General features: G+C 51.4%; 2 protein-coding genes across 14 annotated transcripts in view; both read left to right on the plus strand.

The window, feature by feature from the left end:
- SLC38A7 (solute carrier family 38 member 7) overlaps positions 1-7156 on the plus strand; it is an 8699-nt gene extending 1543 nt beyond the window's left edge. The window contains exons 2-12 of one of the 3 annotated variants that reach the window (XM_086847907.1): positions 436-670; positions 835-1272; positions 1505-1703; positions 1789-1933; positions 2659-2757; positions 3490-3547; positions 3884-3998; positions 4223-4370; positions 4453-4652; positions 4917-4971; positions 5065-7156. In XM_086847907.1, coding sequence (XP_086704033.1) covers positions 1006-1272; positions 1505-1703; positions 1789-1933; positions 2659-2757; positions 3490-3547; positions 3884-3998; positions 4223-4370; positions 4453-4652; positions 4917-4971; positions 5065-5167 — 1389 coding nt within the window. In that variant the 5' untranslated portion in view covers positions 436-670; positions 835-1005 and the 3' untranslated portion in view covers positions 5168-7156. The remainder of the gene's footprint in view (positions 1-435; positions 671-834; positions 1273-1504; positions 1704-1788; positions 1934-2658; positions 2758-3489; positions 3548-3883; positions 3999-4222; positions 4371-4452; positions 4653-4916; positions 4972-5064) is intronic. The other 2 variants (XM_086847908.1, XM_023934661.2) reach the window with 2 other exon arrangements.
- A 784-nt stretch (positions 7157-7940) lies between these two features.
- Positions 7941-12080, plus strand: part of CNOT1 (CCR4-NOT transcription complex subunit 1) — a 54398-nt gene continuing 50258 nt past the window's right edge. For 5 of the 11 annotated variants that reach the window (XM_086847890.1, XM_086847887.1, XM_086847891.1 and 2 more), the window contains exon 1: positions 7941-8275. The gene's annotated coding sequence lies outside the window, so the exon portion shown is untranslated. Of the gene's footprint in view, positions 8276-8664; positions 8790-11981; positions 12073-12080 lie in introns of those variants that run through there. The other 6 variants (XM_086847896.1, XM_086847897.1, XM_086847898.1 and 3 more) reach the window with 3 other exon arrangements.

Below are 12080 nucleotides of genomic sequence, written 5' to 3' on the forward strand. Positions count from 1 at the left end.
CTGTCCCTCCATGCTCCTGCCCACGGGGCACAGGGCGGCCCTTCCTCCCCTTCCCCAGAAATCTTTACAGAGGATTCATAGCACAAACACAGAGTTTAAATAGCCCAGAAGCAAGGAGTGAGCGGGGCAGGAAGAGTCTCTGTAGATGTCCTCTAGGAATAAAAACCAGATTTCCTTGAAAAGAGATTTCTCATGGTCATGTAGATTCCTGCAAAATCCTGCCAGGTTGTGAGGGTCGATCTCCAGCTTGGAGGCACTGGGATGAGATTTGGACTTTCCAACCCCCAGTGGCTGTGATGCTGGAAACACCAGATCTTCAAATACAAAAGCTTCTGAGACATGATCTCCTGCTGGTTGTCAGGGCTGCACCTGGGGGTGCAGTGGAAGGGGCCAGTCCTGCTTTTCCTGTTGACACAGTATTTCTGCTGCACACAGGTCATTCCTGTTGAGCCCAGCCTTGCCCTTTACTCAGGAGCACGTGCACAGTCGCTCTTGCAGAGCTTGCAGGAATTGGGGTTGGAAATTAGGAAGTGAGCCATGACACTGGGTCTCGTGCCCACAGAGAGGCGAGTCCTGATGTGAGGCTGCAGGTCCACAGGGCTGCACAGCCAGGGCTCAGTCCTTCATCCAACAGCACTTGTGTCCCCTCCCTGGATTTGAGGTACAAGAGGTGAGTTCTCTTGCTATATCTCTGCTGGTGTGTGTGTGCTGTGACCCCCCCAAGCTAAGACCCAGGGAACACAGTTCCTCTGTGCCCCCACCTGATGCCCAGGTTATTCCTTGTTAATATAATTTAACTAACACTTAACAGTGTCTTTCTTCATCCCCTTGTAGGAGTAGGGAATTGCCTGATTCCCGTGTTACTGCATTCCACCCTGTCTGTTTGCTGCCCTTCCTGCCTGATGGAGCCAGTGCTGGCTGAGGACACTCCTCGAGGTGCCCAGCTGAGCCTGCTGCAGAACCACTAGTGGGACGTGGACAGTGGTGTGTGCCACTTGAAGGACAATGGCTCAGGGCACTGGGAGCATCAACAGTGACTACAAGGATTGGGAGTGGAGCGAGGATGCTGGCGAACGGGCGAGGCTCCTGCAGAGCCCTAGTGTGGAGACCGTGCCCAAAAATTCAGAGAGCCAAGGAAACGGTCTGGGAGCCACATCGGCTCTGGGAGCTGTCTTCATTGTGGTCAACGCTGCCCTTGGGGCTGGGCTACTCAACTTCCCTGCTGCCTTCAGCATGGCTGGCGGTGTGGCTGCAGGCATCGCCCTGCAGATGGTGAGAGAGTTGGGAAGGGACAGTCCCCTGTCCCACCCTTGGAAGGTGCATGGGAGGGACATGTGGTGCCCCAGAAAGGGCTTGGGAGGGACCAGACTCCTAGGAAGAAGCTCTTCTGCATGAAGTGCACCAGCTATGCTCAGTGTATTCAGGGGTGGCTGCCTGGGGTGGCTTAGGGGACCTTACCATATTGTTGGCTCAGTGTTCCCTCCCTGTCTCTCTCCCATCCCAGTGCATGCTGATCTTCATCATCGGAGGCTTGGTCATCCTGGCCTACTGCTCACAGGCCAGCAATGAGCGCACCTACCAGGAGGTTGTGTGGGCCGTCTGCGGGAAGGTGCCTGGTGTGCTGTGCGAGGTGGCCATTGCTGTCTACACCTTTGGCACCTGCATCGCCTTCCTCATCATCATTGGAGACCAGGAGGACAAGAGTAAGAGTGTCCCATGGAGCAAATAATAACCAGGTGTTGTTCCTTCATTTGGAAGGGCCAACGTGACCATCTCTTGTCCCCACAGTCATTGCTGCTCTGGTGAAGGAGCCTGAGGAAGTTGGGAGCAGCCGCTGGTACACAGACCGCAAGTTCACCATCAGCATCACCGCCTTCCTCCTCATCCTGCCCCTCTCCATCCCCAAAGAGATTGGCTTCCAAAAATATGCCAGGTGGGTGGGAAGAGCCCTCAGCCTGGGGCTGGGAGTTGGGGTAGGCCAGCCAGCACCCACCTAAGCACGGTTGCAGAGGACAGGGACTGGAAATGCTGTGGTTCTAGTGTCATATCTGCCCACATACCCTCTGCCTTCCCATGCCTCAGTTTCCCTATCTGGGAAGCAGAGGAGTGGCTGAGCACTGTGCAACCACAGTGTCGTACTTCAGGACTTGTGTCCTTCCCTTCTGCATGCTGGAGGAAGCACGGAATGCTGCTTTCAACTACATTGTCTCCTATCTTTGGAGTTGGCAGTCCAGCAGAAAAGAGAGCCTAGAGAAAAGAGAGTCCAGAGAAAAGTGTGCCTAGGCTGGGTGGTCTGCGGGCCAGCCCTGCTCCACCAAGAATCTTGGTGTGACCTGGCTGCTGGAGCTGGACCAGGGATACCAAGGACTATCACTGCTTCAACATTTGCCTCTTTCTCCAGCACAAAACCCAAGTCTGGCAGGTTTGCCACTCACAGAAGCATGGGATAATCCCCAAATGCAACAGAATTGTGTTGACATCTGCAGGTGACATTTCCTGGCATATTCCAAGGGAAGGGAGAGCAAAAATTGGTCTGATAGTCAGGAGGGGGGGTAGCCTGGGCTGTGCAGGGCAGAAGATGGGGATGGAGAGGCTGAGAGAAAACCCTCCATGAAGTGGGGAGGCAGAGCACTCACAGCCTCCTATCCCCTCTCACAGCTCCCTCAGTGTGATTGGCACATGGTATGTCACAGCAGTCATTATCATCAAGTACATTTGGCCCGACAAGGAGCTGGTGCCTGTGGAGATCCCTACCAGGTAAGAGCAAGAGACATGATGCTCTTGGTGCCTTCACAGCACTGTAGAGCCAGGCTGGGCTGTGGGAGCAAGGGCTGCAAAGGCTGGGGATGAATCTTTCATCAGTCCCATCCCTGGTCCTGGGGACTCTGCATGTTGCTGCCAGAAACTCTCAAGTGGCAGCACCTCTGAATGTTTCAGAGGAACAGGTGGTGAAGAGGAGGGAAAGGACCTCTTAAAGGTTCCCATGGCTCCATCACAGGTTTTGATGAGTACTGATTGGTTTTTATCTCTGATATATCCAAAACTTGGATTCCTTGTGCAGTGCTTGTGCTCACGCAGCAACAAGGGCTGTGTCTATATTTGGATGATTCTGGTTATTTCCTTGGCCAGCACAACCACTGTGGCTTATTCCCTTCTTCACAGTGTGTATTTTTGGATCCAGTGCAGGAATTTTATGGCAGAGCAGAGGTTAGACCAGTTTTTTGCACTGCCCAACTAGATCCTTATTTTTTACTGATACTTTTACTTTTGTATGCTCAGATTTGGCTGTTTCTGTCTCAGTGAAAGGCCCTGGTCTTCAGGGAGTACCACATCCCAGGAAAACCTCATTCCATGCAATGGAATCATCCTGGGTGGGGGGATGCAGTAACAGCAAGGACACTGAGTACTCCCAGCTCATCCTCCCTTGGGGCACTGGATGGGGGTCACAGGGGATTTTGTTCTGACTGAGGGGTGTTTCTTTCCTGCCAGCCCCTCCACTTGGACAGCTATCTTCAATGCCATGCCCACCATCTGCTTTGGGTTCCAGGTAAGGCCACAAGCTTGCCACTCCCCTTCCATCCTGTAGTTGCTTGGGTAGCAGACTAAAACCCTGCCTGTGTGATTGGCTGGGTGATTGGCCATGCCGTGCTATGCTCACTGCACAGCTTTGCAAGGAGGCTGAAGCGTTTTTAACATCTTACCACCTCTGGATGGAGATGGATCCATTTTATCCCAGCTAGGATGTACAAAGCAGCCTATCCCTCCCCTTCTCCATTGACAAACCTGGGGGGATGACAATATCACAACAAATGCAGAATATCACAAGTAGGATACCACTTGGTTCAGCCCATCATGTATCCCCCCTGTCTCTGTGTCCTGGCAGTGCCATGTGAGCAGCGTGCCCGTCTTTAACAGCATGAAGCAGCCGGAGGTGAAGACCTGGGGGGCAGTGGTGACAGCAGCCATGGTGATTGCTCTCTTTGTCTACACAGGCACTGGTAAGTGAGGGGACACTGTGTGAGTGTGGCACAGTCCTTGGAGTGGCTGTGAGCTTCAGGAAGGCAGGGACCCTCTGGTCAGCAAGGGTCAGAGGGAGAAGGGAGAAGAGTCCATGGAACACTTCTGCAATGTGTCCTGTGCCATATCCATCCAAGTCTGGTCCTTCAAACAGATGTTCAGGAGACTTGTCCCTATCCCCTACTGACTGCACCCTTCCTGGCAGGCATCTGTGGCTTCCTAACCTTTGGAGCTGGTGTGGAGCAGGATGTCTTGATGTCCTACCCCTCCAATGACATCCCTGTTGCCCTCGCCCGGGCTTTCATCATCCTCTGTGTGCTGACGTCTTACCCCATCCTGCACTTCTGTGGCCGGTGAGAGCTGGGAGAGATGGGGCTGGTGTGGGAAGGAGGAGCAGCATGAGGAAACCCCTCTGTCCTGGGTCTGTGCCCACAGGGCTGTCTTGGAGGGTCTCTGGCTCCGCTATACTGGAGTAACAGTGGAGGAGGACGTGGTTCGGGAGCGGAGGAGACGCCTGCTTCAGACCATCAGCTGGTTCCTCCTGACACTCCTCCTGGCTCTTTTCATCCCTGATATTGGCAAAGTCATCTCTGTCATTGGGGGTTTGGCCGCCTGCTTCATCTTTGTCTTCCCAGGTAGGGCATCCTGGGATGGTCAGGGGCTGACAAAGGTCACATGGCCTTGTTTCTCCAAGAGGGAGGGGCAGGATGGAAACACAGGAACCAGGAGATTTTTAGAGGATGACAAAAATGTGGTGTGAGGCCAGTCAGCAGTCCAACTATTTTGGCTGGACTTGGTGCTCTGTAACTGGGAGTGCAGCTTCCTGTTTTATAGAGTGTCTGTTCAGTCCCCAGTGGACAGTCCTCATCCGATTCTAATTTGCCTCCCCTGCCTTTCAGGGCTCTGCCTGATTCAAGCCAAGCTCTCTGAGATCCAAGAAACCAGGGCAATCAGGTAATGGAAATGTGCTTCCCCTGTCCCCCATTCCCCTGTGGATATTGGGGTGAAGAACCCCTGTAAATATGCCCTGTCCTCCTGCATCCACAGCTGGTGGGCCCAGGTCAGCTATGGGGTGTTCATGGTCACCCTTGGAGCCTTCATCTTTGGACAGACCACTGCCAATGCCATCTTCGTGGATCTTACAGCCTGAGTTCTCCAGGCTGGACTGCACTGCTGCTGCTGAGGGGATGGAGATTCCCCCTGGGACCAAAGGGAAGTGGGAAGAAAACATGTTGATGTGTTGGGAAGATCCAAGAGAGCCAAGTTGTGACTTGGGGCTTGGCTGAACAAGTCCTGTGGTGGTTTGTATCTCATTGTCTTAAGGCACCAGGCAGTCAGGCTTCTTTCAGCCCTGATTCCCTGGTGAAGCCAGAGCAACACTACAAGGTAATCTGTCATCCAGGGCAAACCCTTTCTGCCCCTTGGGGTAGACATCACTAAGGGGTTGTGGTTGGGGTTTGCAAAGCCATGCTGCTCTCATCTGTGTACCCTTGTGCTGGTGGAGCTCCTCTCCACAGCTGAATCTCCTTCTCCCAACTTTGGAGAGAGAAGCAGTGTTCTGCATAAAAGGAAACAGTAATCACGTTTATCAGACAGGGAGACACCCCCATAGTCCTATTGTGTGTCAATGTTTGGTTTGAACTCTGGTTTCCTGATGGTCTCCTGCCCCTACTCTCACATCTCCCTCTGCCTGGGCTGCACCTTGTGTTACAAAGGGTTGCCTTCAGCCTGTTTGGGTTTTTTATTTTGAGGATCAGAATGACCTTAGGGTAGGGACATGCCAGTGCAATGTTCTCCTTGCTAGGGGTTGCACACTCAGTAGATAAGCTGCTATGACTGCATTGACCTACTGAAGACACTACAACAGAGCGAAGCTCTTCTCCAGATTTCCAATCCTGTTCTTCCAGGTGTCCGGAAAATGGGACTTGGCCAGGTTTTAAGGGATGCTTTTGGGGTAAAGCAGTCAGTATTCATTTGTTTTATATTGTTCTCTTGGTCATTTACACTCTATGGCTGGTGTTGCTCTGGGCTGTCCCTCTGTTGCCTGTCTGGATGATCTTTCATTCCTGCTTTTCCTGGGCTGAGCTGTTTCCCCAGCTGCAGATTTGGTTGGGGGCTTTAAACCTCAACAGCAAAGTTTTCCTGTTCTGTCTTTGAGTTTCTTCTTGTTTGGCTTCTAAAACCCTTGGGGAGGAAGGAATTCAGTTGATGCATCTGTGACAAGGATTCAGCCCAAATTTGTGTAAAACCTGGCCCTACACCTTTTGCATCTTCTGGAAGCAGCACAGGCTGTTGTGGTGAGAAGGAGAACCATGATTTGTGCACCTATACTTCTCAACATGGCTCTCTTGCTGCAACCAGTGGCTGCAGGAGGGGCAACAGCACGAGTGCTTCCTCACCCAGAAAGGTTTGGTCTTTCCTTTCTAACACTGCACATAAATGGGGACCTCCCCATTGCTGCTTGGAACAGAGAGACACAGATGAAGAAGGAGGAAGAAAAGCCCCAAGCACAGCAGGAATGTTTGAGGGATGCTGTAAAGGCACAGATCCATCCTGCCTCTTCCAAGGGATCTCCAGCATCTGTACCCTTATCTTTCGACAAAACCAGGCTCCACCAAACCCCCACTTGTATGGCACCAGCTGTGTCCCAAGCCCCTTTGCCAGGCTCCTGCCTGTGAGCAGAAGCTGGGGCTTGGAGACCCTTTGTCATGAAGAAAATGTCCGGTTGTCCTGGATGTGGGGAGCACAAAGCCACCTCCCATGGAGCCCAGCAGAGATGCTCAGCTGATGCCAATACCAAAATGCCTTCCAGTGCCCACCCTGCACAAAGATGAAAAAGTTTGGTACCTGGTGGGTCTCGTGGCCCTGGCTTTCCTGAAGGTGTGCTAGGCATGAAGAGGTCCCTTGACCGAAGTGGAGTAGGACGCAGTGTCTCTTGTCAGGTGGGAAACACCTGGGCTCCCTTGGTGCTCCCACAGTGTCCCTGTGGCTGAGGGCAGGGCAGGTCTGGAGGTGCTGTGGCTGTTCCTGTTTGCCTTACTGCTCCCCTGTTTACAAACACTGGCCTTTTAACATGTATTTTGTACATGCAGGAAGTGGAGGGAACTCAACTCAATAAAAGTGACATTGTGTAAGGCCAGCAGGAGGTGGTTTCTGTGAGAGATGCTCCCGGGTGGGATACAGGGAAGAAGCCATATCAAATACCGTCCCAGCTCTCCCAGCTTTGGGATGGATGGTGTGGAGGTGCGAAGTCCCACTGCCTTCCTCAGGCCTTCATCCTCCGGGGTATCTTCACGCCCAGGGCCAGGGGATGCCAGGGGAGGCTCTGTGGGGCCCGGTCCTGCTGTGGCACCCCAATGTCGCCCCCCGGGGCAGGCAGGTGGGTGTGATGTGGCTGACACGGGTGGGAAGGAACTGAAGGGAGTTTCCCCTTCGGGAATGAGGCCGGCCATCCGGGAGGGTGCCAATGGAGAGGGGATTTCCTTAGAACGGAAAATCCTCCTCCGGAGCGTGCGGGGCGCAGGCAGGGCGCTCTGAGGGTCCCACAGCCACCATGTTCTGGGGAAGCAGCGCCTGGGCCGTACCAAGGCAGCGCGGGGTGGGGAGAGGGGAAACACGCCGCTTTATGAGCCTACACCACGGCGCTGCGCAGGGAAAAACCGTTCCTGGGGTTGTACCACCATTGTGGGGGAGGAAACAGCGAGGCAAGGGGGAACGGGGTGGACCGCACCACTCAGAGAGGGGTACACCCTTCCCCCCCGCCATGACTCCGCGCGCCCTTTGGCACCGCCCGCCACTTCCCCTTCCCGTCCCGCCCCCGCGCGACGTCCCTCTCTCATTGGCCGGCCTCGGCAGCGCTGGTTGGCCGTCGGGGCGCACGCGCAGGCCGAGAGGGTTACGGAGCTCTGATTGGCTGAGAGAGTAGGAAGGATTTCGGCCCCTCCCGGCCAATGGCGCGCGGCTCAGGCTCCGCGCGGAGGGCGGCAGGATGCCCTCCCCCGAGGTCGCACGGCACTGATTGGCCGGCTCTCGCGGGGCCCCGAGCTTTGATTGGACGAAGGCCCCCCCGCGGGGGCGCGGCAGCTCCGCGCGCATTCCGCCCCTCCGCTCCCCCCGCGTCCCCCCCCCGCGAGAGGACGGGGGAGGGGAAAGGCCGCGGCGCGAGCGCGCGACCCCATCCGCCATTTTGTATCGGAACGGCGGCGGCGCGAGAGAAGCGCGCGAGCGGCCCCAGCCCGGCCCTCACGACACCGCCGAGGTGGGAGCGGCGCCCGGCCGGTCCCGGAGGGGGGGCTCCGGGTGGCTGTGGGGACGCTGCGGGCTTCGGAGCGGGGGAGTGACGGTGGGGACGGGGCCGGAGGCAGCGGGGCCGGGCCGGCTTGCGCTGGGGGCAGCGGGGCCGGTTGAGGCACCCGCCCGACCGGGTCGCCCTCCGGGCTGTGCGAGAGGCAGCGGCGGGACCAGCAGCCCTCTCCCCCTGCACTTCTCTGTCCTGCGGCCGCCCCTGAGCGACAGAGGGAACTCGGCAGGGTCCGGGACGGGAGCTGCGGGTGTTCCCGGTTCGGTGGCGGGGGTAGGTGGCAGCGGCACCGTCGCGAGGTGGCGGGGAAACCGCCAGCTCAGGAGCTTTGTTCATTTCTCCCCCTCGCTTGTGTAACGCCGGTGGTGACAGGTGGAGCTGTGAGGACTCCGGGTCGGGCCTGCCCCGGCCGGGCCCGGCGGCCTCCGTAGGAGATCGGCGTTGTGACTTGCTCGCAGAAAATACGGAAAAAGTGAGCTGTAGCAAATAATCCAGTGACATAACCTTCTTGCAGACCACAGGAGAGAAATCCTTCTCGGTGCTGTCCTCCAGTTAAGAAAACGCTGCCCAATAAAATTGACTTGTATAATTCTAAACTAGAAATAGCAACAGTTGGGTGTTTCAGCAGATGCTGTATCGGTACAAGAGTTTTTTGCAATAGTTTTCTAACTTGGATTAGTACCATTTATTCCTTATACAGGAAGGCCAGTGAGTACTCACAGTTTAATTTCAACAAACCAAAACCAATTTGGACTGTATTTACGACAGAAGTGAGATAATACTGAAAATAGAACATTAGTATGTTGGTACATCATGTACTCAGAATATTTCTGAATCCCACTTGTTGCAAGGAAACATGGCAACTGCTCTCAGGAACTTTTTTTAAGCAGGTAACAAAACAGGTGTGACTCTGACATTCTTCGTGTACCGAACTGATTCCTGTTTCTAAGGTAACTACTTTGGCATTGGCTAAAATTATGTACAGAGTGAGTCCAGGTGGGGTGACTCTTATAAACAGGAAACAAACTTAGTTGGTAGTAGACTGGTTTGTCCTTTCCACTTTTGTTATTTTACTTCTTAGTTTACTCTTAACTGTTGATGCTGTTGGCCTGGTGTCTCCAAACCAAACTCACAGCCAGTTTCCTTTCTATCTGTGTCTCTTCTTTGGAGAAACACTTCGTTCTGTTTATCCTATGTAGTGTTCCTAAGTTTTTGATTTATGCTGAAGTGGCCACTCTTGGTGTTCACCTGAGTGAGTGGAGGAGAAACTGTGGAAACATAAATTAGCAATAGAGGACAGTAATGTTTTGTCTCCCTGTGATGGGACATAATTAAATTATGTTGGGAATTGTTATCACTGAGAATCATGTTGAGGCCATCACTATTTTAGCCAGATTTCTCTTTTGTTTCATAAACATCCCTGATGTGTGAATACTGCAGTTTTCCTTTGACTTTTAAAATAGTATTTAGTTGTTTTAAAACACATTTTGGATGGTAAAAAGACATGCAGCATTTGATAACAAGTCCCTTCTTTTCTTCCCTCCAGCAGAAACTTTTTTCTGAAGTGCTTGTCTGAAGGAAGTGAGAGTTTCTTATTTTTTCTTTTTTTTAAACAGTCCGGGTTGAGAGGTGAAAATGCCTGAAGCAGCCATGTCATATTTGATTTGTATTTGAGGTAGATTCCAAACTGCAGTTTCACTGGCCTGAGTGTATAGGAACAACACAGGTGCTTAGTTCAGTCACACTGTAAACTAAAGTTACTATGTCTAATCATCTTTGTGATTTCCAGTTTACTGGAATTGGGTGCAGCTTTCCAGTATGGAATGTTCAGGTGTCTTTTCTATTTGTAATCACCTGAATTTGAACTGGTCAAATTAATTGGGAGTTTATTTTACTGCTTATGTGACTTCCACTCTGGAGTTGTTTTTTTCTCAATAGATTTCAAAGTGGTAGACATCCTGAAATATAAAGTATGGTATGATTTAAAGCCACCATTTTCCCTTGGATTGCTCCCAGTGTTGGCCTTCAGAGAGGTGTGCTGCTCTTCCATGTTTTGTATTTGTTCATGGGTTTAAAAAGAGGATAAGGGACTGTTCTGGGGAGCAGGTTTAGCAGTGGTCCCTTTAGCATATTTCATGTGATGTTTTGTGACAGGAGCTTAGAACCTAATCAGCAAACACATTGCTGTTTGTGTTGCTAGATCTTTATCCACCACATGCGGCACGTGTGCCCTGTAATCATACAACTCTTGAAATCCAGTGGGAATAATTACTTCTGCAAAATTCTGAAAAAATATCCAAAGTTAGCTTAAAGTAATTTTGAAATTACTTTCTTTATTAGGGTGTTTCTGAATTTGCGGAAGACTTCAGGTTTGTCAACTTCAGCATCAAGGTTTAGTTACTCTCTAGTGATTTCTGGTTAGTAGGGAGTGTCTGGTCACACCTGATGGGTGGTTTCATATTGGCCCTCTCTATTTTGTGATTTTTGGATTCTTGCCTGAAATTTTATTTCATTTGCCTTTTAATCCAACAGAACTCTGGTCTTGAAAAGATATCTACTGAAGTAGATGCCAAATGTTTTTTGCTGATGGGCTTTTGTTTTCCTTAGGAAGTATTCAGGAAGTGTAATGCTGTAGAATTCGGTAAATATTTTTTTTTATCTCTTTAAAATGGATTGTGTTGCACAAAATAAAATAGTAATATTGTAAGAGCTCATGAGTCCCGTGCCGGGTATCTTAATCCATTACTGTTTTATAGGATCTGTGACTGAAAGTAGCTAATTTTGCCAGGTCATCTAAATTTTTTTTATAAACTCCATATAGCTGAGGCCTGACTTGTCTGAACATGGAAGATTTGTCCCATGGACGGAAAACTTCCTGAATTGTTGAGGCCAGTGTAGGGAGATTCATTCCCACTAAGGATATATGGATCTAAAAATAAAGTCTGCTCCACATAGCATTCATAGCTTCCTTAATCAGTGCCGTAGTAATTGAATTTTAGCTTTGCACTGAATGACCGAAGAGGTACCTGTGCAGTTCTGCTGTGCAGGCAAGGCTCCCTTGGGTTACTCTGTACTCTCCTGTGTTAGGTTACATCCTTTGAACCTCTGAAGTGCTGTTAATGTTGTGTCCGTGGGAGCTGTCAGGGTTTGCTGTGTGTTGGGATATACACGGTGCAAACCATATGTTTAGAATATAAGTAGGAAGCTGTTTCCTCAGCTATTGTGTTCCTTTCTTGAGTCTCCGTGTTTGCTCAGGCTCTTCCTTGAGAGGCTTCCTTGAAAGGAAAAATACTATTTTGCCTCCAGCTTGGATTGTCCAGTGGTGCTGCCAGATTTTGTAGTTGGAAGGTGGCAAAGCTTGTTTTGCTTCCCTGCAATCAAAGCATTCCCTGCTTTTTTGGGAGACAACAGAGATGCTAATAGGAGGGTGGGATGGTCAGTGTTCGTGTTGTATGGCAACAGGGAGGCTTGAGCCCAGCTTTCAGTACTAAAACCCCTGGGTTTTAGGTGGAGTAGGTGTGATTGCTGTGCTGTTTGTATTGGTATGAGGAAAAATGCTCAGAGAAATGTGGTTTTTCTCCTTAGGGGCCTGAAAGGCAAACTCTGGAATTCTGTTATTGCCTTAAAAATTGGTCAATTTGAAGTTTTGTGTTATGTCCTGTAGGTAGTTCAAACAGTCTATGAGTTCTCCGGGCTGGTTGCTGTAATCTGGTGTTCTGATGGGACTGAATTCCTCTTGCTGACTGCTTGTTTTAGTAAGTCC

Source organism: Cyanistes caeruleus, chromosome 12 (assembly GCF_971803275.1).
Source record: "Cyanistes caeruleus chromosome 12, bCyaCae1.hap1.1, whole genome shotgun sequence".
NCBI classification, from domain to species: Eukaryota; Metazoa; Chordata; class Aves; order Passeriformes; family Paridae; genus Cyanistes; species Cyanistes caeruleus.